This window comes from Phocoena phocoena, chromosome 6, assembly GCF_963924675.1.
Source record: "Phocoena phocoena chromosome 6, mPhoPho1.1, whole genome shotgun sequence".
Taxonomy (NCBI): Eukaryota; Metazoa; Chordata; class Mammalia; order Artiodactyla; family Phocoenidae; genus Phocoena; species Phocoena phocoena.
This window is the reverse complement of record NC_089224.1, coordinates 94,040,445-94,068,211: the sequence shown is the minus strand read 5'-3', so window position 1 is coordinate 94,068,211 and position 27,767 is coordinate 94,040,445. Positions and strand designations below refer to the sequence as shown.

Below are 27,767 nucleotides of genomic sequence, written 5' to 3'. Positions count from 1 at the left end.
GTTTCAGCTGAAATGTCCTCTCTGACATTCTCTTGCTTAGTACCCAACACGTACGTATATTATTTATCATTATTTTCATAGTTTTTATCAGTCTGCCCTACTGGGCTGTAAATCTGGGCGCTCAGTGACCATGTAGTCTTCTTCAGTATCATCTCTTTAGCACCTGGCACAGTGCCTGGCATACCTAAGGCCTGTAGAAGCACCGTGAATCACCCCCAAAAGTTGGCCCAGATGATGGCAGGCATAGTGGAATTGGCTTCCAGACTGCATCCCAGCTTGTCCTGTGGCTGAGCCTTGCTGAAACCCTGGCACATGGGCTTCAGTAGTTGTGGCTCGTGGGCTTTAGAGCGCAGGCTCAGTAGTTGTGGCGCACGGGCTTAGTTGCTCCACGGCATGTGGGATCTTCCCAGACCAGGGATCGAACCCGCGTCTCCTGCATCGGCAGGCAGATTCTTAACCACTGTGCCACCAGGAAAGTCCTGTTTATTGGTTTTTGATTCAAATGTTCTATTTACAGCTAGAACATTAAAATGAAGAGTTTTAATGTTATTTTTTTTAAAAAAGAAAGATTCCTATGCAGCTCAAAGCATCAAAAACCATTTCACCTCTATGAATGGAAGATCTTTTTAAGAGACATGCTGATAGACCCGTGTTTTTTTTCTTCCAGCACTCACACTTTTACCTACCCTATCACCTCCTCTGCAGTTTCTGAAGTGTTCAGATTCTAGCTGTTTCCATATTAGACACTATTTATTGACAGTAAGTGTTTTAATGTGAAATGGAAAATTTTCTTTTTCCTCCAAATGATCTATGAATACGATCTGAAGGAAATGTATTATTAGTTGAGGTTAAAGTTCATGGGAAACTTTAGAATAAAAAAATCCATCAAAAAGTAATTTCTTTCTTTCTACTGTCTTAAGGGCAAGTACACCTTTTGTTACTAAAGGGCTTAGTTACAGCCATTATCGACACTTTTGGGAATGTGCTTCAGGGAATGCTATAACCCTCCCATTTCCTTTTGATGACTGATAACATTGTCTAAATTCAAGTAGCCACATATTGTGATGTTAGATTCCAACACCCAACATCAGTGATGTACGTAATTTAATGCCCAAGTGATCCTGGATTGAGGGTCTAACTAAATTTGGCCAAACTCAGAACATGCCATAAAGTGCATGAAACTGTCATAAGGTTACGCTTTCAGCCTTATTCCTTAGGCCATATTTCTTACATATAAACTTCACCAAAATTAATGTTCCTAATGATATTAATAACTCACATGACTGCAGGGGATATTCTAAGGATATAGAATATAGACACAGCCCACAAAGAGCTTACTGTTAAGAGGGGAAGAGAACATTTTTATAAATGAAGAAAGTATAGGTATAAATGCTGAATTATCCAATCTAGAACATGAATGTAGTGTAGACTCTGCTTTCATCTGCCTAGACGGTTTGGGCCCTTACCACCTACCGTGTTGCACTGAATTCCAGGTGTTACATCAACCTTCTGATCTGATCCTAAGGCACAATAGAGACTTCTTCCTATTATTGTTGGGTAAAGATGAACACCGGCTTTAATGTGATTTTCTTCCATTTTCGTACTTGTTTCTGCCCTTTTACTGGAGTTTTTCATCTAGTAGTTTATTTTTCTGGGAAGATCTTTTTTTTCCCCCCTTTGGTCAATATCAATAAGTGGAATAGGTCAATCATTTATTCCCCCAGCATTTGGCAAAATGTCTGCCTCAATTTATAGACATTATTGGTCATTCTTTTTTCTTTCTCAGCGTGGTATTTTTTGGTTTCTAAAACAGTCTTAGATGAAGCCTAATTTTACTCTGTTACTTCTGTCGTCAATCACATGATTGTGCTGATATGTGTCATAAATAGCAGTCATTGGTGGTACAGTCCAGTTGTCGATTAGATGCCATAAATTGCCTATACCTTTCATCAAACAGATTTCCTTCTGGAATATTTTCTTGGGTAGAATTTTAAAGCTAGCCGTGAGGATAAACATTTTTACCTTCAAGATATGAAACAGAGTTACAATATCAATGTTGTCCTTGAAACTGGCACAACACATTTCCCCCCAGGGAGACAGACCTATTTTGAAGTTGATTATTTGAATAAAATCACAGATAATAGGATACTAAGGAAAAATTCCCGGCCATGTTCATAATTAGTTGACTGTATTCCTGATACAGATCCAAACGTTGTTCATAATGTAATTAGCCAGAGAGACGTGTGCTTTAATGAACACCCCTATGCATATGCAATACAAAATTTGTGATGCTTATTTTTTTTTCTTTCCTTTGGATGTTAACTGTTTTTAAATGGCTTCTTTCCTTGTGATAGTGATATTTTTATTACCTATTGCAGTATCTGTTGGATTGATTTTTGAGTATGTCTTACTAGGGATCACCTGCTTTCTTGGGTACCATTTGGTCTGAGTAGAAGTGGCAGTGGCTGCCATCTCTCTTAAGCATGGTGGGAATATTTGTGATGGGCTTATGTTCCAGGCAAGACCTGGGCCAGACCCCCATGTCATAGGGTTAAACATCATTACCAAGTAGGCTTCAGGAAAAAAAAAAAAAAAAAAAAAGAAGGCTTCAGGGCAGGTACAGTGGCAGAGGAATTCCATTTCCAGCAGCTCTCTTCTCTGGGAAAGTTCTTGGAGACAAGATTGGGGCAGAGGGAGTTGTCATAGAACCCTTCCAGACTGATTTAAATGCTTTTTCATGCAACCTTTTCTTCTGAGGTTTTAGCTAAACTATAGGGTCAGTCCCAGTCAGAGCCTAGAGTGGACCCCCTTCAGTGTGAAGCTGCCCAGATATAATGGACCTGGACTTTGGGGTCACAAAAACCATGGTTTGAATACTGGCTCTGCCTTTTTTTTTTTTTTTTTTTTTCTTTTTTTGCCTGCATTGGGTCTTCGTTGCTGCGCACAGGCTTTCTCTAGTTGTGGCGAGCAGGGGCTACTCTTCATTGCGGTGCGCAGGCTTCTCACTGTGATGGCTTGTCTGTTGCAGAGCACGGGCTCTAGGTGTGCGGGTTTCAGTTGTTGTGGCATGTGGACTCAGTAGTTGTGGCTTGCAGGCTCTAGAGCGCAGGCTCAGTAGTTGTGGCAGACGGGCTTATTTGCTCTGTGGCATGTGGCATCTTCCTGCACCAGGGCTCAAACCTGTGTCCCCTGCATTACCAGGAGGATTCCTAACCACTGTGCCACCAGGGAAGTTCTGTGGCTCTGTCTTTTAGTAGTGGTGTAATTTTTGAATGTGACAGAGTCTTAGGACCTCCATTTTTGTATCTATAAACTACATGAGAAAAACCCATCTACCTTGCAGTAGGGTTTTCTGTGAGAAATAAATAAGATAGTGTATATCTAATAGACTACCTTGTGTTTAGTAGGATTTTGATGCATGCTATTATGATTAAAATTATTGCAGTTTAAACAGCTTTCCCAGAATTCACTGGTACAAGACTGATACATATTCGTTTTTCTACTTTCTCAGCTTTCATCTACTTGGTGTCTGGTAGCTATGTTACCTCTCTTGGATACAAAATATAGAGGTAATGTGTGTCTGTCTTGTTATATATACTTACAATTTACTGATGTGTGTTTCTTTCCTCATGGGTTGTGATCATATCGAAGTGACATATATTGCATCTTGAACCATGATAAAGTAGTAGCAAGCTACCAGTGAACAACTGTTTATTATTTACTATGTAAAAACTACTATCGTAAGTAGGCATTGTGGGGAAGCAAGGGATTATAAGATAAAGATTCTGCCCTTTAGGAACTGTTCATATATTTGGGGAGACATAGTCATTAAAACAAACCCACAAAATCCTCAAGGAGGAAATAAAGGTCAAATGAAGAGGATAGATAAGTATTTTGATTCTACTTCTTCTCTCACTCTCACATCCAGTCTATCACCAAGAACTTTGTTCTGCTTCCAGGATGCATCTCGAATCCATCCTCTTCTTTCCGTCTCCGCCATCACCTCTCAAGTGCATCCAAGACCTCATCTTTCTTTCTGTTGGGCTACTGCTGTTGACACTAACCAACCTCTCCTTTTACTCCTGTTCTCCCATCCCTTATCTACCCAACAGTCAAAATGGTCTTTTAAAAATCTAAGTCAGATTATTTCATTCCCTCACTTAAAATCCTCCAATGGCATTCCACTGCTTTTAAATAAAACCCAGGCTCTTTCCTAAGGCTTACAAGGCCCTCTGTGACCTGGCTCTGCTCTTCTCTGCACCTTCATCTCATGCCACTCTCCATTTTGCTAACTGTGCTGCAGCCAACAGGTTGCATTTCCCTTTCTGGAGCATATCAAGAGCTGTCTCACCTCAGGGTCTTTGCATTGGCTATTTCAATTGATTGAAATGTTCTTCCTCTGGTCCTGGACATGACTGGTTCATTCTCATCCTTCAGGTCCTAACTCTGATGTTACCTCCTCAGAGAGCTCGAACCGTTCCTGACTACTCTATTTAAAAAGTCTTTCCTATCCTATCATGTTATCTTTCCTCCTACATAACATTTACTACAACCTGCAATTAGCTTGTTGATTTATTTTTTTGTCTAATTATTCTCCCCCTGCGAGGGCAGTGATATTTTCCATTTTGTTCTCTGCTATAGTGACTAGTATAGTGTCTGGCATGTACTAGGTGCTCAGTAAATATATGAATAAATGAACAAATGAACATAGGCTATGAAAGTTCAGAGGAAAAAGGGATCCTTCTATTAGTCATGGAGCAGATTCATCACTGGGAAGGATTTTGCTAGGTCTCAGGGAGATAGAGTGTACCTCGAGGAGAGAGAGAGGATGAGCAAGGTGGAAGGGGGTAGAAAGGGGGCATATACTGTAGGTTTTCAGAGATGGAGCTGCTCTTGAGAGGCAGTGGGTATAGGAGAAGGAATCTGAAGGATGTGGATTCTGCTCCTAGCCATCACATGACTACCTATGTGACTTTGGATGTTTTATTTAACCATGTTGAGCCATTTTACCTGTAAAATGGGGGAAATAATCTCTACCATGGAGGGTTACTGTAAGAAGTAATGATATATACTTGGGGCCCTATTGGGATGCATGTGACGCTAAATGGTAGCTATTCATACCAATGTTTAATTTAGATTCTCAGCTGTGGGTGTGCATACAAATCAAATTTGCAACTTTGTAGAAATGTGGATGCCAAGAACCCAACTCAGTACTACTCATTCAGAAGAGTTATCTCTGGGTGAGGGTGGGGATGTGTGTGTGAGACTCCAGCATGGGTGATTTGTTCAAAAGCTCCCCAGGTGATTCAGATTGTATAGCTATTGTTTAGAACCATGCGTTTAATCCAAGCCACGCCAGAATCCTCTCTAAATATCTCCTGCCAAGGGACTGTCCAACTCGAATAGCTCTGTGATGGGAACTCACAGAGTTGGGTCCAGATTGCCTACCACTGGACATCTACCTGAGTCCCTAGAGGACAGGCTATTGATTTCTTATCTACCCCCAAGTTAATATTAATTTAAAAAAATCTTGGGACTTCCCTGGTGGTGCAGTGGTTAAGAATCCACCTGCCAATGCAGGGGACACGGGTTCGATCCCTGGTCCCTGAAGATCCCACATGCCGGGGACCAGCTAAGCCCGTGCGCCGCAACTACTGAGCCTGCGCTCTAGAGCCTGCTCACCGCAACTAGAGAAAGCCTGCGTGCAGCAACGAAGACCCAACACAGCCAAAAAAAAATCTTGTCGTCCCAGCTAAAGCCACCATGCCTTCCATTATTCTTGGTGATGTCCAATATAGGAGCCAATTTAGTTATCTTCTGTACTCTTATTCCTTTAGTATCTATGCTTCTCCCCTAATCCGACTATCTGTCACCAGGTTCCCTCCCATATCTCTCCAATATGCTGTTTAGAATTCCAGCTTCAAGGTCAATAGACCTGCATAAACCTATACCCTCAATCTATTCACTGATGATCCCTCTAATTTCCTGCTGTAACTGAACCCTGGCTTAAACTAGATGTTTTTGATGTCAACAATCACTGGGCAGTCTTAGGAAACATTAACCACCTGTTCATGTACACACAAATATACTCATGTCTTGGAATGTTTTGGGCCAGTAAACATGTCTAAAGGTTTGATGTTGGGAAAACATTCTGAGGGCCAAGGGGTCTTGTCTTGTGTCTGGTCAACATGTATGAGAAGGGAACAAATTCCTATGATCAAACATGGGACTTGAGAGATACATAGGGTTGGAGGATTTATTTAATGACCACCTCATTCTGGTCCCATAACTGCTCAGGATTTGCATCTGCACTGACCAGAGCCTAACTCTTTTTTGAAAAATCTCAGAGCCAAGTGACTGGTCAGGTGGGTTGAGCTGTTATATTGAGAGTCTTTTGATAACTCCAGTGACAACAGATGAAACCCTGCTCTAAGAGGCCTCCCTCAGGGAAGTAACTCTGGGGTTCTAGAACAGACCAGACATCCATAAAGGGTTGGAGAAGAGTACAATTACAGTAAATCCACCAATTCTGTATCAGAAGCTCATTTAAGAGGAGCCACATATTTCTAATGCCATGAATGGTTAATGGGGAGTTGGGAAGAGATCATAACATTTTCTCTGTTTTTGTATGCTTTATCTCCATAAATGGACTCATGTTTTAAAAGTCTGGATATCAAGAGTGCTTAATATTCTTGGCTTTCTGCAGATGGGGGAGAAAACTAAAAATCAGAATGAAGGCCAAAAGTTATGTATTTTTCTTTCTGGATTTAGGTATAACTGGATTACATTTGCAATTATTATGACTATGTTACTTTATATTTTATATTTATTACGTTTTCTTGAATAAAATTGTGTCTATGAGCTCCCCACTGCTGTATGGGAAATTTAGCATGTTTTATTTCTTCTCTTCACTTCGCTGCTCAGATTTTATTGAAATAGTTTGGAATTTAATTTTCAAATTATTAATTTTTTCACATTGTTCAGCCTTTAGTTCTAGAATTCTTTACTGCTAGTTCTATCCAGCTCTACAGTCACACTTAAATGATTATGGAGACTTACCTGTACATCCTGCTGGTTTCATTGCTCACTAGTGTTTCTTCTAAAGCCCTGTCCTTCTCCTTTCTTAGGGCATTTATTCTGATTCTTTTTTTCTGTTGTTGGTCTGAGGTTATTTTTAAATTTTTTTCCAGAAAAGATACATGTACAGATTTTTAAAAAATTGTAAATATCTGAAAATGACTCTTTTATTCTTATATGAAGTAGAGTTTGGCTGGGTCTAAAATGGTAATGTCATAATCCTTGTCCTTCAGATTGTTTTCTGTAAATATTCCAGTGTCTTCTGGTAGTCAGAGTTGCAGAGAAGAAATTTCATTTCAATTTTATAATTCCAGGTTTGTCTCCCTCTATGCAACTGATTTATTTTTCTTTGAAAGGTACATATATATTGACTTTCCCCATTAATTTGCTTTAAAAAGTTCAGAGATTTTGTATATATTTCAGTTAGCAAAAAAAAGAAAGAAAAAAAACTACATTTGCATTACTATCTACTCAGGAGTTAATGATCTGAAGATACATACTAAAATGTACCAGAAAATCTTAATGTGTAAAATAACCCTGAGATGGATTATTTCATTGACCAAGGAATTCTCTATGGTATAAATAATCTCATAATTGGAATATTTTCTATACATGCATGTTTATAAATTTTATTAAACTCAGAGATCTCTATTTTCCTTACTTCTGAGCAATCTTACTTTAAATACATGCAACTGGATTATTTGATGGGGTTAGTGTTTTCTCTTCTCCCATATGACTGGACTCTATCATTACTAAATATTTATTTCTAAAAGGTGAATTATGGGGTAGAAGTCATGGGTCATAACAAGTGCTGTGCTACTTCCCATTGCAGAGATCAACTGTGGCCACCCTCCGGAAGTGCAGCATGCGGTCCTGGTGGGGAATCACAGCTCCAGACTGGGCGGTATGGCTCACTATGTCTGTCAAGAGGGCTTTGAGAGCCCTGGAGGAAAGATCACTTCTGTTTGCACAGAGAAAGGGATCTGGAGAACAAGTACTTTGTCATGCACAGGTATAGACTCCATTCTGTGGGTCTCCTGTCTCGTGGAAGCAAACAGCAGAACCTAAAACCTTCGATTGCTTGCTTACCCTGTGTACTGCCCTGGCTGCGCCATTTACCTGGGCAGGTACCTGGCTTTCGGTTTGTCAGCTAAACCCTGAAGATTTAGAGGGTGGATTGGGAAAATAAGTTGGATAGGACATTTTATGCATCTAATCTTTTGAAACCCACCTTAAATCACAGTGATTCCTCTCTCTTCTGCTTGGTTGCCTGAGAGACTTTTCGCCATGAGCCATTTTCTCAGGGGGGGAATACTTAAAAGTCCTAATTAAGCACATTTGACAGCTTTTCAGAGAGAAGGTGGTGTAATGTATATCTAGGTTTTTAATGTTTATTTTTAATCGTGGTAAAATACGAACAACGTAAAATCTACCACCTTAACCATCTTTTCAGTGTTAAGTAGATTCACGTTGCGCAACCAATCTCCAGAACTTTTTCATGTTGAAAAACTGAAACTCTATATGGGTTAAACAGTAACTCCCTACTTCCCCCTTCCCACAGCTTCTGGTACCACCATTCTGCTTTCTGTTTCTATGGGTTTGACTAATTGACCTCATGTAAGCAGAATCAGGTAGTATTTATCCTTCTGTGACTGGTTTATTTCACTTAACATAATGTACTACAGGTTCATTCATGTTGCTGCCAGTGGTGGGATTTCCTTCTTTTTTCTGGCTGAATAATATTTTGTAGTATATATATATAAACATTATGCTTATCAATTCGTCCATTGATGGACAGTTGTGTTGCTTCCGCCTTTTGGTTATTGTGAATAATGCTGCTGTGGGCATGGGTATACAAATATCTCTTTGAGACCTTGCTTTCAATTCTTTTGGATATATACCCCCAAATGAAATTACTGGTGAAAAGGAGTTTTGAGACTTCAGTTCACATTCTAGCAGTGCCATGTGTTAGCTGTGTGTCATTAGGTAAGGCATTATTCTCTCGGAGCCTCAGTTTCCTCATCTATAAAAGGGAGAAATTAAAACCTGCTTTTCCTACCTCAAATAACTGTTGAGAGGGAATCAAATGAGATAATCTATGGGGAGCATTTTGAAGTTTAAACCACTGTGCACATGTTAGGTCTTTTACTGAAATTATTAACCTTGCTTGAAGAGGATCTTCTCATGAGTCAGAAGTGTAGACTTCCACATGCTTTATTTCACACCTCGGCCTCCAAGAAATAAGATGGGAAAAGGCAATGATTCTTAGGTTTGTGGTGGTTGGCCATGGGTGTGAGAAATGGTTGTCACCTGGTCTTGAATGCCTCTGGGAATTTATTTCAAGCTGTTAACTTGCTTGGCTCTGAAGAGTGAAATCTCTAGGTCGCTTTGGTCTAGGTCTCTGGCTTGATTTTTGTAGCAGAATTATGGAAGAATGTCTTGGGTGTTGCCAATCGAAGTTTTCCATAGGAAAGTCTAACCAGAGCAAATACAACATGCAGACTGCTGGTGATTATTTGTCCATAGAGGAATGGTTCATGACCATTTTGGGGTTAGGAATTTGATGAAATCTATCCATTTGTTCAGTAGATGTTTATTTAGCATACACTCTGTGTGAGGTGCTTTGCTGGATACTACCTTCTTGGAATTTACAGGGCAATAGGGTAAATAGACTTTTCTCCAAAGAAATGCACATACGGATATAATATTTTACAAAATCATGGACCTCTGAAGGCCTTGGGTGAAGCATCCCTGGAGCAGATGAAGAACTTAGCTCTGCTGCTGAGGCCCTGCCAGTGCCATGCATTTCCCACATTCAGTTATCTCCACCACAACTGCAGCAGGCTGTAGGCTAGAGATTGCAATCATAGTAACAAGGAAGGGCAGACACGGATGAGAACCCAGAGATCGAGTTCGGCCTTCTCTTAGGTCCCATTGACTTGCCGAACTTGCACAGAGAAGCAAGGGCAAACCTGTAACTAACGCCAAGGACTCCAGAGTCCCAGTCTTCATACTTGGGGACATTGAGAAGAGCTAATGCCATTTTGAACCAGACTGATGGTCATTCCAAACTATTATTGCACCTCCAGCAGCACCTCTAAGAGTTATTTGGAGGAAGTGAGGCAGCTGCCTCGTGGGTTGCTGAATTCCACATCTGGGGAGGTGGTCTTGGCCCAGAGCTGCCTATGGAGTCCCCTGGTCAGAGAGCTGGGCCTAGCTTCTGGACCCTCAGCCATTTGCTTCATTGTTCAAGCTGCTGTGCCTCCACCATTCAGAATTCAGTGGGGGTACCAGGATTAGTCACTCCGTGAAAAACCAGTGGATCGGCATGGGGCATAGTAAGCTATTAATTAGCTGATGCTTGTAGAGCACTTTGAAGAACAAACATGTTATGTAACTGCTAATTATAATTACCAACCTCAGCCTGCCACCGTTCACAAAGTCTGTGGCTCCAGCTGCAGCTGTTTCCATGGGTTTGTGCAAGCTTTGATTTAAGGAGAGAAAAGGCTTTCTCCCTGAGGGCTGTGATCTTTCTGTGAGGAGGCCTCTATGCCCTCAATCAAGATTGGCAGCTAAATTCAATTTCCGCAGATAAAGGGGGCGATTTACATGCTGATTAATTCATGGCACAGTGCACATGATCGCTGGGTAGGTAGGTACGAGAGGCTTCTGGAACTGTAGTGAGAGATGCTGATTACCATGGCTCACGCTCAGCTGCCCTCCCTTCCTTCTTTTTCCTGTTTTTCACCTATTTCTTCACACCTCCCCTTCTGTCCCAAATCTCTCTGTGTATTTTGTATTTACCTCCTTCAATGTTCACTTCTGGGTTTTTTCCCCATCTTCTTTTATGTTTCTGCCTAACCTGTGAATGCCTTCTACCCCTGTCCTTTGTTTTCATTACTGTTTACCCATCTTTTTATACATGAGTGTTTCATTCTAAATTGGGTAGAATAATTTATCTTCACTTTACATGAGTTGTTGTTAGTTAAAAATATTTTTGGAGTTCCTATTTCTTTGGATTAATAGGACAGATCTGTGTGTATGTGTATATATATATATATATATATATATATATATACACACACATGCACACACACATATATATTTAATTTTATTGAAGTATAGTTGATTTACAATGTTGTGTTAATTTCTGCTGTACAGCAAAGTGATTCAGTTAGATCTTTTTAATGGAGTGTGAACTCCGGCAAGGTGGTGGGACTTTTTTTTTTTTTTTAAGGCCAGTTTAGACTGGACACTCCAGAGAGCTGAGAATTAGGCAATTACTTTAGTGTCTGGAAAAACCCCAGGTGGAAGCTTGATGTTCAGTGAGTCGGTTTACCTCAAGATCAAAGGGACTGATCCATTCTTGATAAGACTGTCCCTGGCTTTCATTCTGCACAGGTCGTTTGGCTTTTTACGTTTAGAATCCGAGTTAATAATGATGAGGTTGACGCTCACTCACTCCAGGCTCTCTAAAGAGCAACATCTCTATGGAAACACAGACTGGCTGCTGGGATCCTTTCTGGGCCCCTCACCCGACTCAGGGACCGAGTCCAAATGCCTCCAGGCCTCCTGTTAGCTCCTGCCCTTCTGTTTTGTGGTCGATCCTCCTCTTCAGCCCAGTGAGTGCTCACTTGCAGCTGGACATATTTCAGATAGAAGAGAAAGGTCAGCCGGAATAAATGGGCACATTTATGCAAATAGCCACATGGCTGGGATTTGTTTGATTATGTCCATAATGCTTAGACCGTCAAGCATTATAGCTACCATTGATCGTGCACCAACTTAAACACCCACGGCTCTGCTAGGAGCCTTGATGCCATTTTGTCCTCAGAAAAACCCTATGAAGTATTGATGTTTTCATTTCATAGATGAGTAATCTGAGACTCATAAAAGTTATGCAGCTTTCACAGGGTCTTTCAATGACTAGTAAATGGCAGAGACAGGATTTGAACTCAGGCCTGTAGACCTGGAAAGCCCACGAGCTGTCTCCTGCCACTTTCCTAAGCTTGAATTATTTGTAGACCACCCTGACAATGTTTGCCAGAACTAAAGTATTTTTTAATTTAATAAGTTTCTTAAAACAACTTATGTTTAAAACTTAAATTTTAAATTTAAATTTATTGATCAAGGACACAGTAATATATGTGATATCATGAGTTTGATGAACACCTGGGCTTTTTCAAATATACACAAAAATCAATACAAAGCAAACATATAAAAATATATTCATGTGCCACCAAAAAAATCATCCTAAAGTGTATAACGCATTTTAGGAAAGCACTACTTGAAGCCATGCTGCTTCTACCTATTTTATGTGACTCTAATGACTTAAAAAGAAGAAAGGAAGCATAGCAAAACTCTTATAGCCAAACATGCATTTATTCAAAGTTGTCACCTTGGGAAGCCATACCCTCATTTCAGTGATGCTGCTATTATCAAAATGTGTTGGTTTCGTAATCTATTTGGGAATTGCCTTTGGAGGTAGTTTATGAGTCATATTAGAAGACTGGTCATATCACTTTTGAAAGCAGATACTAGAAATGACATTGAGCTTGACATTCTGTTAAGGTCTCTTGAATTTATTCTGTAGGACCTTTTACTGTTTTCAAAAGTAGAGAAAATAGATATAAAATTGGAAACCAAGAGAGTGCACTAGACTAGGCCCTGACCACAATGGGACTTCTGAGAGAGTAGTCTGTGCTCACTGTCTCTGTCCCCTCCCACCCTGTTCTCTTCTGAGCTTCCTGAAGGAGAATCAGGCGTCCAACAGCCCACTTCACTGTTGCTCTCTCTCAAGGTCACTAATGACCATGGTCTAGTGTCAGTCCTCCTTCCTCTTAACCTTTCCACAACATTTAGCATTGTTGATTATCTATCCATACATTTTTCAATCTATTCAACCAGTCAACCAAATGATAAATATTTTAAAAATATCTATGTCCAACCAACTGTATTAGTTTCTGGGGTTGGAGAGGTAGATAGATCTTGTCTTCGCTGTCATAGAGCTTACATTCAGGAGAGATAGACATTAAATAACTAATTACAAAATTATTTAGTTACAAACATGATGAGTACCACAGAGAAATACTGGATGCTAATAGAATACTAAAATACATAACTTTATATATGTACATTTATACACACACACACACGCACGCACCCATGCACCACATGCAGAATCTAAAGCAAAGCAAAGGTACTTTATAACCCACGGAGGCTTTGGTCCCCAAAGTCCAACGCAGAGTTCAGTTGGATGCTGTGGGGGCCTACTTTGTTTAGGCCAGAGGAGCCTAAACGTCCTACAACTGGACAAGGCAGAGACCTGCTCTGCGTGCCTCTGTCCAAAGTCAGACCTCAGATCTGATCATGGCACCACGTGCCCTCCACTGGGGAAGAAAGAGCCATGTGAGGGAAGAGCAAGAGGTCGAGCCCCCAGTGCTTATGTTCTGCTCCAGGCTCTTCTTGGGTGGGAGCGAGGAGGTCGGGAGGATTGGTAGGAAGGAAGGGAGATAACGTTCGAGGAAGCAGACACTCCTTCAGATCTTCTCTTTCCTTGACTCTCGAGGCATCACACTCTCCCAGCCAACCTCTGACCTCCTTCTGCATTCCTCTTTCTCCTCTAGTTTCCCCTTTGGTTTCCATGTGTCCCAGTGCCCTGCTATCATGCCACCTGCTCTCCATGTCCTACCTGGGCATGTCACCTGCACCCAGGGATTCAACTACCATCTACCCATTGATGACCTTCAAGACGGTTTTTTTCACCCAGGTAGATGAACTCAGACTCAGCATGTTCTAAACACAATTCGTTCGTCTCTTTCTCACAAACCCAGTCTGCTTCCTCCTGTATTTCTTATGAGTACAGTAGAAGGCGATCTATTCAGACTCTCAGGCTCAGAGACTGGCAGTCAGCCTAGACTCCTTATCTCTTGCCTCCTATTGCTTTCCTTCAGAATTGCTCACGGTTTTAAATCCAGTGCCCTGATTTCATCTTTTCACCTTTTTGCTGAATAGCTACTTCACTGCAAAGGCTCTGGGCTATGGAGTCTGGCAGATCTAGTTTTGAATCCTGACTTCACTGCTTACTAGCTGTGTGACCTTTGGCAGGTTACTTAACTTCTCTAAGCCTTAGGCCTGTAAAATGGACACTATAATGTCAAATTCATGGTGTTATTTTGAAGATTAGATGAATGATACATTTAAAGTACCGTACATGCTATCTGGTCCATAGTAACAACTCAATAAATGTTCACTCGTTATTGATTTCATGATTGCCTCCTATGACTGCTGGGAAAATGTGATCAAATCTATAAAGACCTACGTATCAGTGTTTGATGTATTGTAATCACTGAGTAAAGGGTATCACATTTTTTCCTTGTGACCTCCAGTGTCTCCTTCAAAATGCACCAGAGTTATCGTTCTAAAAAGAGAAGTCCCCCACACCATTGTAAAGCAATTATGCCCCAATAAAGATGTTAAAAAAAAAGGAAGTCCCCATCATCTTCCTGCTTTTAGCTCTCCAAGGCTCGTTGGAGTAAGCCTGCGCTTAGTCTAGCGAGCAGGTCTTGCCAAGTCTGATCCCTTCCGCTCTCTGCAACCTCGCTTCCCCTCTTTCCTCCTCCCCAGCACGTTACACGTCTCTGTCTGAATCTGCCAAACCCTTTACACTTGCAGGCATTGGACCCGCTGTTCTGTCTTCTGTCTTCCTCACTCTTCAGCCATTCAGCCCTGAAGGTCATGCCCCCCACGAAGCCGGCTTTTCCAGGTTTTCCAGTGAGAGTTGGTGGCTTCTTTCTCTATACCCTGTGGTACTTGTGTGCAACTTTGTCCTGATATTTATCAAGTTGTAATTTTTCTGCTTATATGTTTGCTCCCTCCATTAGAAGCCGTGTTCCTGAGGGAAGGGCTTCTGTTCTGATCATCGTCACAGCCCAGTGCCTGGCATGGGAGGATGCTTGGCATGCGATAATCGTTCAGTTAAGGGTCAGTGGTGAATAAAGTGCCCTGGAGTCAGTTCCAAAGAGAACTTCCAGAAATGTTTTCAGTTTTCGGTACTATTAGAATTAGGGCGTAGCCTCCCAAGTCATCTCTTTTAAAGGGGCAGCATGGTTATGGATGTTTAATAGCTGATACATTTATAACGAAGTCTTTCCAGCTGATTCGTAGACACCTGGAGGGAAAAGCAACCGGATTTTGTTATGCTACTCCTTGGGATGAAATATCTGACATCTCTATAATCAGATCCGGGTCCCTCTGTGCAGAGAGCATGGCACAGCCTGGAGGCAGATAGCATTTTTGAGATGTTATTTGCAGTTGTCATAGTGAATGAGCAAAAGGAAGAACAAGAAAGGAGACTTTCATGTTTCCTTTCTAACCTCTGCTTGGGTGGCAAAGAGGTCCCGAGTGGGAAGGAAATGTGCTTTACTGGCAACTCAGAGAGAAGGTGAGGGGTGGCATGTTTCCTTTTCCTTCTGGACCAGGGGGTGAGTATCAGAGGGATGTGGGAATGAGCAGAGGAGTCTAGAACTCTACGGCTTTGAAGGTCAGTGGAGAGGGAAAGGGCCAGGAATATTTGGGGCTTGTTCAAGCTGATAAAAGACTGGTGCCAACATCATCATTATGCTACCCAAGGAGGTGAATAGATAGGTCTTTGCATCTATCAGGATACCCATGTCCACACCTGGAGTATTTCTTTGATTTCAAATTATCTGTGCTCCAGGGAGAAACATTGATGTAGAGACCCAGGGGTGCTTTAGACAGCCGTAGGTGATCCTCTGGTGTCTCTCCAGAAGTTTGCCTGTTTTCCTCTCTCTGCCTCCATTTATTCCCACTTATAGTCAGCTGACCTGGGCTTACCCAAGACCAGGTAATGTGTGACATAGAATCTCAGCAATGCTGCTGAAGGGATGATTTAGTAAAGATATAAACTCTTCCATAGGCAAAGAGAGCAGTAGACTAGGGTCTGTCTAAAGATAGTATTGGTTCTGAGTAGAGGGGAAATTAGTCAACCCTACAGGTGCCTGAGGTGCAGGCTCCCTTTCCCACTTGGAGGCTGAGAAGAGATTTACTAGAAGGGAAGGATGGGAGCTGAGATGAAGAGAGACATCTTCTGGGGGTGGAGACTTATCTTTCTCACCCTTCTTGATGGGAGTCTTACCTTGGGTTTCCCAGAAAGCAGGGCCTGAGGCAGAGGGCTTATATTTTTTTCACAATAGGGAGTGCTATCCCAGGAAGCAGGAGTGAGGGCTAAGGTGAGTAGAGCCGGGAAGGAAGCAGAGCCAGTGTAAGGATGCCTTGTTGCAGCGGTCTTCACTGACTGCAAGTATTGCTCCATCAGTGCGACAGCGCCCTGAGAGGTCTTTGTAGGTCTGCCCTTCAAGGGGAAGAAAGATAAGGGGCAGACTTATCTAGTACCTCCTGTCCCCCAGGAGGTGTTAATTCCCCCCCACTTCCAGGTTGCATGTGCTGGGGTGTGCAGCAGGGAAGCCCCAGCATGGGAGACAAGACACGGTCATGGTATCAAAGCCCATGCAGGGCTGGAACAAGGAACAGGAGAAGCTGAGAGGTTCTAGAACATCCACAAGGGATGTCTGATTCAATGGGGAAGCTTGAATTTGGGCTGAGGGACATTCCTGTGTGGTGAGGTGATGATTCCCTTCTCCAGAGGTGATGGTTTGGTAACTTCTACCCGCAGGGAATTTTATTCCTTTTGATGTTGGTGTAAGGGAAATTTTTTTTTTTTAATTTCCTTTTTGGATTGTTCCTTGCTAGTGGACAGAAATGCAATTGATTTTTGTACATTGACCTTGTATCCTGCAACCTGGCTGAAGTCCTTTCTTAGCCTTGTGTGTGTGTGTGTTTGTGTGTGTGTGTGTGTGTGTGTGTGTGTGTGAATTCCTTGGGATTCTTTATAGACAAGAGTATGTCAACTGCAAGTAAAAATGTTTTTATTTATCTGCAGGGAATTTATTAAATGGATAAAAAGCTAGATCCTTGCCCCCTTCCCATCTGGACAACTTCCTAGGTGGTTTACTAGGTTCATTGGAAACTGTGTTACCTCAGGAACCGAGGCCCTAATACTGTTTCCCACATTGTCAAATATATTACATGAAATACACACAGAATATATAAAAAAAAGCAGAACAACTTGAAGAAATTAGTGGCTTCCGAATAAGTCAGGATTAAATAGCTTCAGTTAAAGGAGCCCTGGAAGTATCCAGGGACCTTGTGGAGAATTTACTTAGTTTACCCCAGCAGGTTACTCCCGAGGAATGGTCCCATGTGGTGATGCGTGTCATTTCCCTCTTGGGAACAGCAGTGACCTGGAAATAACGCTCCATCAGCTGGGTGGGATGAGGAAGCCGGAAGCTGATCTTACCTGTGCAACTGCAGGGAGGATTCAGGGCTCAACTCTGGGCCGCTTTCTATACCACAGGAGTGGAACACCAGTGGCATCCAGTGGCCTGTCAGACCAATCACAGGTTGGAATTCTCACCCATACTTAAGCAGGAATCTTTCCTTTTCCTCCAAATCAGGTAATGGGCCAAGCTCACTCATGGTGAAGTTAAATTGGGTGATTGGCCTGGGGTAGCTTGAATTGCTGATTCGGTTTCTGAATCAGAGCATGAATGGTGATCATCAGAGAGACCAGCTGGGCAGATAAACTAAGTCATGCCCTCTAATGTGGTGGCCATTAGGGTTTTTCCAAAGCCCATCAATGCATTTTGTGAGTGGACTCTCTCTTTTTCTATTTTAGAAATAATTATAGAAATTAATGACGTGTCAGTGTTTAATAACACTTGTGTGAGGTGGCAAATAAACCCAGGAAGAATAAACTCCAAGATTGTATATGTGGTAAGTAAAGTGAGCTCCTTTTTCCTGCTAGGGCAGAAATGGTTACCATGGGAATAAGAGTAGGAGGGACTTGCTTCCGGAAGTGCTTCTCAATCTAATAGCTTTCAAATCCCATAGTCCTTTAAAAAAGTGAACAGAATTTTAAAGATATCTGGATTATTTTATTTTACATTTTGAGTTTAGTCTGTTTGTCATCCTCCATATATGTGTGTGGGATGTATTTATATTTGGCATCATCATTATCGCTTGTTTGCAAGCTCTTGTATTTCACTCCCCCAGAACAAGCCTAGAAGCATCTGCTGCCTCGGTGACAGTTTGCAGTGAGCGGGTCTCAGGTTGTGTTGCCTCCATTGATCGCTGGTCATTTGAGTGCAGGATAGCACTCCCTGGAGATACTCCTCATTTTATGTCACTTCTCAGCATTTATGGATTACTGGTCCGATCAGATTTCATCATCAGATACCTGATAGCAGAGGCTTGCCCAATTTATCTCCCCTGGGATGAGCAGTGCAGTATTAAAGGGAGTAGTAAGGGAGTAGGTTCCAGCACCACAAAAATCTCTCTTGTTTGTTTTAACTGAAGACCTGGTGGGTTCTCTTGTCTTTTCCCCTCACAAAGATATACATAAAAGGACAACGGTTGGACTCCATGGAAACAGTTCATGAGGAGACAGTTAATTTGACCACAGACAACAGGACCCCGAAAGTGTGCCTAGATCTGTACCAGGGCACCAACTACACCATGCACATTTCTATTGCCTCTCCCAGACGCTCTGTGCCAGCCATCATTGGGTTCCAGACAGCTGGTAGGTGGAGGTGAAGTCTCATTTCCTCCTAGAAAATGCTAAGCACAGGATGTGGGAAAATGTGCTTCAGAACCTACTGGTCAGGAGAGTTCACGGTTGCTTTCTGAGGTTTGTAGCCAGGGGATTAATTGCTCTAGGGCTCAGAACCAGAGCGGGTCTCGTAGGAGAGATTCCTCTCCTATTGATGCCAGGCTGAATGGTCACTGATGTATTGATTCTCAGCTGCGTCCTCTGGTTGACGTGGAAGGTAATAAGGCATTTAAAAGAGGAGAACAGTAGGTGATGATGCAGTCCATTTCAGTTATCCAAGGCAATAGAGGGTAGCCACATGGCTTATCTTTGGTAGGAAACTCAAAAGTCATTCACTCTTGCCTATGGTAAAGGTGGAGCCAGTGAGGCTGACCCAGGAGCTGTGCTCCAGGATGGGAGCTGACCCTAGGACTGATTGGGGGTGGAGAACCGAGCTGAGAGTGGGCAGGTGGAGAGGGGGAGGCAGCCTTAGGATGCAGGAGGGTAGATGTGGGGTGAAAAGAGGCGTGGACAAGAAGGAGCTTCAAGAAGTCCTAATAAACCCCCATGCACATAGTTATCACATGGATTTTTATATCATCATGACAATTACAGTAAGTTTTTTTTTTTTTTCATAATTCTGGTTGTGGGGTGTCAGGACTAATTAAACTCCTAATAAGCAAACCTTGAAAAGCCATTGGTGTCATTTATTATTTTCGATGAGTTGAGGTAGTTCTCAACTAGCTATTTGATGTCCTAATTAAGAAAACTCAACCTTTAGGTGTTGCTGCCACTAGGAACTGGGAAGTAACATGGATGTTGCAGAAATAATTGAAGTCTGCCAGTCTTAACAATATCAAGCCAACTATGAAATTATACAAAATAGGTCTTAGGGTACTTGTATATAAATAAAACAAAATGATTTATTTCTAAGTAAATACTAGGTAGGGAAAGATATTGTCAAATTAATATAGTAACTAGAGAAAGTTGTCCAAAGTTAAAAATAAACTACTGTGGATTTATTAGGAATATGTCTTCTTTAAAAGAGCATCCCAGGACTCCAAACTCATCTGTCTCTGTTCAGTCAGAATGAGAGCTTGCTGTTCAGTGTCAGCTGTTTTTACTAATATCCTCTTCAACCTCTTCAAGTTAATTTCCACTGAGAAAAGCGTGGCCTTTTGGGTCAGACATACCCAGATTTGCATCTTAACTCTGCTGCTTAAGAGTTGGGTGACCATGGCTGAGTTTTTTAATGTCGCCAGACCTCCTTCCTCTGTCTGAAATGTTAAATGGAATTGGATTAAATTTGCAAATTAACCTAGTGAGAATTGGGATTTATATTGAATTATTCCAACTGGGAACAAGGTATGTTTCTACATTTACTCCATATCTACTCAAATTTTGTCTTTGCTGTCTCCTTATGCACTCTTGTGAAGCTCTGTCATTCCCGCCTCTCTATCCTGCACATTTAGCCATCTGGTTTCATTATTAGCGTTATGCTAGTTCTCTTTAAATGAATTGGGAAGTTTTCCATATTTTTTATACCTTGGAAAAGTTTATATCACTTTAGAATTATCCCCTTCCCTTAAAGTTGGACACATTGCTCTTAATATTACTTAAGTTTCACCCCTTTGGGAGATGATTCTTTGAAAACTTTGTCAGTTTCTTCTATGTTTTGGGGGGTCTGTTTATGTTTCTTACATTTTCTTGAGTCAATTTTTATAATTTGTACTTTCCTAAGAAACGTCCATTTCGCTGTGATTTTAAATATATTGGCAGAATGTCACATGGAATATTTGTTTACAACTCCTCTGGGGTTACAGATTATATAACCCCAGGTTATTTTGATTTGTAGTTTTGTGTTTCTCTCTTTTTAACACTTGATCTGCTTCGCTTGGGTTGTCTGTTTTATTACTGTTGTTTTCCCCAAAGAGTAATCTCTTGGGTTTTTTAATTGTTTTTCTTTCTCTGTCTTATTAATTTCTCCCCTTATTTTTTTTATTATTTCCTTCTCCCTAGTTCTCTTAACTTCATTATATTGTTCTATTACTAAATTCTTGAGTTGAATGCATAGTTCAACTTATTTCCATTATTTTCTGTTTGGTAATAAAAGCCTTCAGTGCTTCTTTCTCCCTTCCGGATTTGAGCTTTGCCAGAATTCTTTAGGCATTTATACATGTTGTCTTTATCTTTACTTTCAAGACATGGTACAATTGCTATTCTGATTTTCCCTTGATCAAAGAATTATTTATGAGGGTGTTAATATATGTTCTCTTTATTTTTACTTTATTATATACTTGCTATTTTTTATTTATATATTTATTATTTTTTGGCTGCATTGGGTCTTTGTTGCTGCGTGTGGACTTTCTCTAGTTGAGGTGAGCAGGGGCTACTCTTCGTTGCAGTGTGCAGGCTTCTCATTGCGGTGGCTTCTCTTGTTGTGGAGCATGGGCTCTAGGCGCATGGGCTTCAGTAGTTGTAGCACATGGGCTCAGTAGTTGTGGCACACAGGGGCTTAGTTGCTCTGCAGCATGTGGGATCTTCCTGGACCAGGGCTTGAACCTGTGTCCCCTGCATTGGCAGGCAGATTCTTAACCACTGCGCCACCATGGAAGTCCCTATTTGCTAGTTTGATTTCCTCATTGATTGAAGGATTAATTATGTGTGTTATCAAGTGGTAGGTTTAAAATATTTTTAACATTTACACTTTGTTGTTGATTTCTAGTTTTTTTTCTTTTTACATTTTAGTATTCTTTGTGGGGAATTTATCAACATTTTCTTGGGGCTTACTATTTGGCAAAGTTTTGTGATAATAGGTAGAGTGTTTGCTTGTAAGGTAAGATCTCGTCTTAAATCAGCTCTAGTAGTAAGGTTTTTCAGGACTTCTGTTTTTGTTGTCGTTACTGTTCTTTGCTTACTTGGATTGCCATTCTTCTCAGTTCCTCTTAGAAATTCTAATTGTTTTGTTTCACACATTTTGATGTTATGATATTTATGTTCGTGATTGATATCTTTTTTTTTTTTTTTTGCGGTACACGGGCCTCTCACTGTTGTGGCCTCTCCCGTTGCGGAGCACAGGCTCCAGACGCACAGGCTCAGTGGCCATGGCTCACGGGGCTAGCCGCTCCGTGGCACGTGGGATCTTCCCGGACCGGGGCACGAACCCATGTCTCCTGCATCGGCAGGCGGACTCTCAACCACTGCGCCACCAGGGAAGCCCCGTGATTGATATCTTAACTGTAGATTCTAACTTCCACTATTAAGAAGTGGATCACTTTAGCCTATTTAATTTTTTTTTTTTTTTGCCCCGATTTTCTTGATTTCTTTGTGCTCTCTTTGCATGATATGCCTTTGCCCCCCTTTTGTTCTTCTTAAAAGCTATCTGGATAACATTGCTGTAGATGTACTCTAGGAGACAGCATATGTTGCAAACCTTTTTGAGAAAAATAGTAGTTAAGCAGTTTACATTAGTGTTGTTTGTGGTATGGTTTTCCTTTCTTCTGTCATCTTAATTTTTTCTCTTTTTTATGCTATGTTGTTATGTCCATTGTTTTCTCTGTTTGCTGCACGGATTTTCTTTTTTTTTTTTTGCGGTATGCAGGCCTCTCACTGTTGTGGCCTCTCCCGTTGCGGAGCACAGGCTCCAGACGTGCAGGCTCAGCGGCCATGGCTCACGGGCCTAGCCACTCTGTGGCATGTGGGATCTTCCCGGACCGGGTCACGAACCCGTGTCCCCTGCATCGGCAGGCGGACTCTCAACCAGTGCACCACCAGGGAAGCCCCAGATTTTCTTTTTTCAGTGATTCAGACAGGATAGATTTTGCTTTTATTTTGCATTACACATTAAAAAACAAAAATAGGAAAATCCTATTTGAATGTGTATTTCTCTTATTGCCTGTGTTGACTGAAATAATGTTAACTTCTCCCCCAGTAAGATAAGGAAGTTAGCATTCTTTACTTCCTTTTACTCCTTCCCCTTTTGCTTCCCTTATGTTGTTGGTTTAATACAGCATTTTATTGCCAGCTTCTTATTTTTAATTATTTTTAACATGTACTACATCTTTAAAGGATTCAGTTTTATATTAATTTATAGCAATATTCATAACAATTATTTAAATAGGTATATGTTTTAATAGTTTCAGTGTTTACTACCAGTTCTTTCACACCAAAGTATCTTTGTCTTTCTCTGTATTTTTATTTCTCTCTCTGCACAGTGATTTCTATCTTCTTACTGAGGAATGGGATACTTTCTGAGCCCAGGATTATCTGAGAATATCCTTTTGTTGTCTTCACAAGTGAATAGGAACTTGATTGAAGATAAAATTCTTGGGCCAAAACCTTTGTTGTCAGAATTCTGGTGGCATTTCACATTGGCTTTGGGAATTTAAAGTTTTGAAAGAGGAATTTGAAGTTTTGAAAGAGGAATTTTAAAAAAAAAATCCTATGTAGACAATCTGATTTTTCAGCCTGGATATCATAGAAGCTTTCTTTATGTGCAAAGTTCAAGACTTTAATCATTTACTCATGCACATGGTAAATGTTTATTGACCACTTACTATGTGTTTGACATTGTTCTAGGCATTGGGAATTCAATAGTGAATGAGACAGGAGTCCTTTCATGAAATTTCAGTCATGGGTTATATACATGTTAATGTTTTTCACAAAGTTTTCCTAGTACCCTGTGAGGTTTTGGCTCTTCAAATTTCAATCTATCTACACATTAGGAATATTTTCTTTCATTAAATCTCTGATTATTGTTTTTGTTTGTTTGTTTTTGCTCTTCAAATACTCCTATGTGGAATTCCTTATCTGTCTGCATTGGTCTTCTATTTTCTCTTTTTTTATATCCGTGCCTTTTTCCTTTGCCTTCTGTGAGTATGTAGCAAGTTTGATCTCTATATGCATTTATGCATATATGCATTGACATTTCTTTTTTTAAGATTAATTAATTAATTAGTTAATTAATTTTTTGTCTGCGTTGGGTCTTCATTGCTTCACGCAGGCTTTCTCTAGTTGCGGCAAGTGGGGGCTACTCTTTGTTGCGGTGCCTGGGCTTCTCATTGCGGTAGCTTCTCTTGTTGCGGAGCATGGGCTCTAGGTGCATGGGCTTCAGTAGTTGGGGCTCGCGGTCTTTAGAGCACAGGTTTAGTAGTTGTGGCGCACGGGCTTAGTTGCTCCATGGCGTGTGGGATCTTCCCGGACCAGGGCTTGAACCTGTGTCCCCTGCATTGGCAGGCGGATTCTTAACCACTGCACCACCAGAGAAGTCCCTGCATTGACATTTCTGATGCACTTTAAATTCTGTTGTTGCACTTTCATTTCTTTTTGTCTCTTCTAGTTCCCTTTTTATTTCTGCCTCTCTCAACCAGCTTTGTCTCTGCTATCACATTCTCTTACATCTCATCCTTAATCTGTTTGAATCATCTTTAAAATTTTTTTACTGAAAGTACAGAACAGATGTTGCTGAATTTTACCATTATTTTGCTCACTATTTTTTTTCAACAGTGTTCATTCTTTGCCTTCTAGGCGCGATCTCCCTCTTCTTCTTTGTAAAATCATTTCATGGGCTTCCCCCCTCCCTTTCTATATTATTTATCCTTGGAAGATAAAAGTTTTATTTAGGTTTGATATTTCCCTCATAATAAAATGGATGGCATTCCCTTTGATCTTACTTTTTATTGGATAATATTGGTATGCTTATCTCAGATCTCATCTTGAAGGATTTACTGCTGGTTGGATGATCCAGTATCCTTTGGAGAGCAGCTGTGAGAAAACCTACTGCCCCAAGTTTTATTTCTGAGCACTTTGCTATCTTGAGTGGTGAAGCTGTAGCTCTTGGGCCAGCTCAGCATTGCCTGGCTTCATTATGGTGCTATAGCCTACAGAGGCAGGAAGGAACCAAGTCTCTCCTTTTGCCAACCCAGGTTGTCTCTCAGGTGGAACCTCCAGGTCCCTAGGCCTCCCCTTAGAAGTCCTTCCCTGTTACTGACCTCCATTGTGCTAAGGAAAGGCTATTATTATTAGAAGTAGAAATAGCGATAGCAGAGTATATAACCCTGGGTGCCTATCAGAATTGCCTGGTGAAGTAAAATAAAAAACAAAAACCCCACAGATGTCCAAGCTTTACTTTAGATCTGCCATGTCTGGGTGAGGCTGATGTGCATTTAGGATTGGGAACCCGCAGGCTAAATGGCTCCAGCTGGAGCAGTCCTGTGGGCTATCCTTGCTTCCAGCCCCTACCTCTATGGGCACCAGTCCTCCCCTATTCCTTCCTTTGAGATTTTGGAACCCTGCTCCTTTGCTTGGAAGGCATGTTGCTTAGAGCTCTCAGCATCTTTCTTTACCTAGTCTCTTCCACACTGTACTAAGCAGAAATATCTTCATGTTTCTGCCTTATGGATGGCAGTCAATCCTTCTTTCCAACCCAGATGCAAATTTTGACCCATTTTCACAATTTGCAGTCACTTCTGACGGGGTTGGAGGTGGGAAGTGGGAGCCAGATGCTTTTGTTTTCAGACTATAATGGCTACAAGTGGGAAAATCATATTGAGATGGGAACTCTGCAGACAATACTTCTGCTTTATGCTCTGTTTGTGTACAGACATATACTATATGTGGTATTTCTCACATACATATATTTGGTATACCTCAAAATCATGTGCATACATGGGGAAATTTTTGTTTCTGGTGTCCTTATGAAATCTTGAAAATGAAAGCTGTGAAGATAACGGAGAGCACACTGTGATAGGTCTTCAAATTCTCTCTCATAACCATATCTTACATTTTCCAGTTACAGCTAACCAAGAATATTTTCTCCCACGGCTAATTGCCTGGTGCTGCCTATGTCAGTGATATTTAAAATGCTGTGGATGGTTCCAATTTTGAGTAGAATAATTTATTGTTATCATTATTACTTCTTAGGTAGCAAAGACTCCCGTGGGAGAAATATAACTATCTTATAGTAATAAAAAGCTTCTCTCTGTAGACATTTAACTTTTTCTCATTTGTAGAAAATGCACAGACCTGTTTGTTAGGAAATTTGCTTTTCCTTGAAAATTAGCCATGGTACTACTAGCCTCTCTGTGGGTTCTTTAATTCATTAGTAACAAATTTTTTCTTCTTCTTCTTTTTTTTCATTTCCTGTATTAAGGAAATAGAACATCAAAGGAATGAATTAGGCTGCAGGAGGCATGAAATGACTTTTTTTCTATATAGCAATGCAAATATATCAGCTCTCTGATTATTTCATTGCCTCATCTGAGTAGCTCTTGAGATACTGTCTGCTGTGAGAATAAACATCTTGCCTGGTCATCTACTTTCTGGTCATCTTCTAGGTTGGAAACACCTGCTCTGAGAGTTCTAATCCCTGACATTTGACTTTTATTCAGCTTTTTCCTTATTCTCAGACTTTCTGGCTATTGATATACTTACCTTCATGACATTTTACTTACGGACCATCCAAGTGATTGAATTAACTCTCTAAAAATCTCACAGCCTTGTTAGTTTACAACAGTTTTTTTGCGGTACGCGGGCCTCTCACTGCTGTGACCTCTCCCGTTGTGGAGCACAGGTTCCGGACGCGCAGGCTCAGCGGCCATGGCTCACGGGCCCAGCCGCTCCGCAGCACGTGGGATCTTCCCGGACCGGGGCACGAACCTGTGTCTCCTGCATTGGCAGGCGGACTCTCAACCACTGCGCCACCAGGGAAGCCCTACAACAGTTTTAAAATATGCATTATTTCATTTGATTCAACAGCCTATAGTATAAGAAAAGCAAACCTGATTACTTGATTCCACAAATAAGGAAACTGAGGTTCAGAAGGCTTAGGTGACTTAGCTAAGGTCATGCAATTAAGAAGTTGTAGAGCTAGGACTTGAAGCCAGATTTGATGCTTCTGCTGTTAAACACTCTGTTGGCTCTCAGAGTTTCAGTTGTCCTTGGCCATGGTATGTTTTGCTAAGAAGATGTAACCTTTCCCTGTGTTCTCTCTTATCTTTTAGGTGATGATCTCTTAGAAGATGACAGGATTTTCAATATTTCAGTACTTAATGAAGCTTGTTTGAAATTGAACAGGCATTCTAAGAAAGTTGGATCAGAACGAATGTACCAAGTAAGAAGATCTCTTATGCTATTTGTTAATGAATTGTGTCACTTAAAACTTTGGGTGCTCTCCAAGTGGGGATCCAGAGTATTTAAAAACACTAATGGAATGAACTTCTAGATTGTTTGATTTTTGTTTCTAGAGATGGATGTGAGATGGCTGCAAGTGAGGGACTAAATTGAAGGAAGACACTATTGGGTGATTTGCTCTCATTTACTCTGTCTGGTATTTCACATGTCTTATATTTTATTTTGGTTCATTTATAGTTGCAGCTTATTTTGTCATCAAATTCACACTCGGATGTGGGTTTTTAAGAAACTTATTGCAGGGCTCTTGGTCCTCACTTAACTTGAATTTATAAACATCACAAATCTCAAGTGAAATTATAAGTATATTCAGGCAGGAACTGAAATTTATTATTTTTGTATCATTTTTAGTGCCTAGCAAATCATCTGACAGAGAGTAGACTAAGTAAGTATTAAATTAGAATTAATTCATTAGCCATTTACCAAAAGAGTATCATGTATTAGGATCTGGAAGTTCTATTCGAACTAATATAAACATACAAGTAAACAGACAACTACAATATGGTGTAATGAGAGCTTTGATAAAAAGTAAATAAATGGAATAGGAGACTGTATGTATGTGTATATATGTCCGGGTACAATTTTTTAAAAATATATATTTATTTGGCTGCACTGAGTCTTAGTTGCAGCATGCAGGATCTAGTTCCCTGACCAGGGATCAAACCTGGGCCCCCTGCATTGGGAGCGCGGAGTCTTAACCACTGGACCGCCAGGGAAGTCCCCATGTCCAGGTACAATTTTTTTAACAAGAAGCAAAAACATTGCAGAGTCATAAACAGTAAGTAGGAATTAACCAGATAAAAGATGTTGGATGAGGTGAAGAAGGGCAGTGTGG

The 27,767-nt window shown here is 41.0% G+C and overlaps 1 protein-coding gene across 1 annotated transcript in view; it reads left to right on the top strand.

The window, feature by feature from the left end:
• Positions 1 to 27,767, top strand: part of SUSD1 (sushi domain containing 1) — a 114,275-nt gene that overhangs the window by 19,725 nt on the left and 66,783 nt on the right. The window contains exons 5-8 of the mRNA XM_065879932.1: positions 7,910 to 8,089; positions 17,834 to 17,931; positions 18,550 to 18,736; positions 26,746 to 26,855. Coding sequence (XP_065736004.1) covers positions 7,910 to 8,089; positions 17,834 to 17,931; positions 18,550 to 18,736; positions 26,746 to 26,855 — 575 coding nt within the window. The remainder of the gene's footprint in view (positions 1 to 7,909; positions 8,090 to 17,833; positions 17,932 to 18,549; positions 18,737 to 26,745; positions 26,856 to 27,767) is intronic.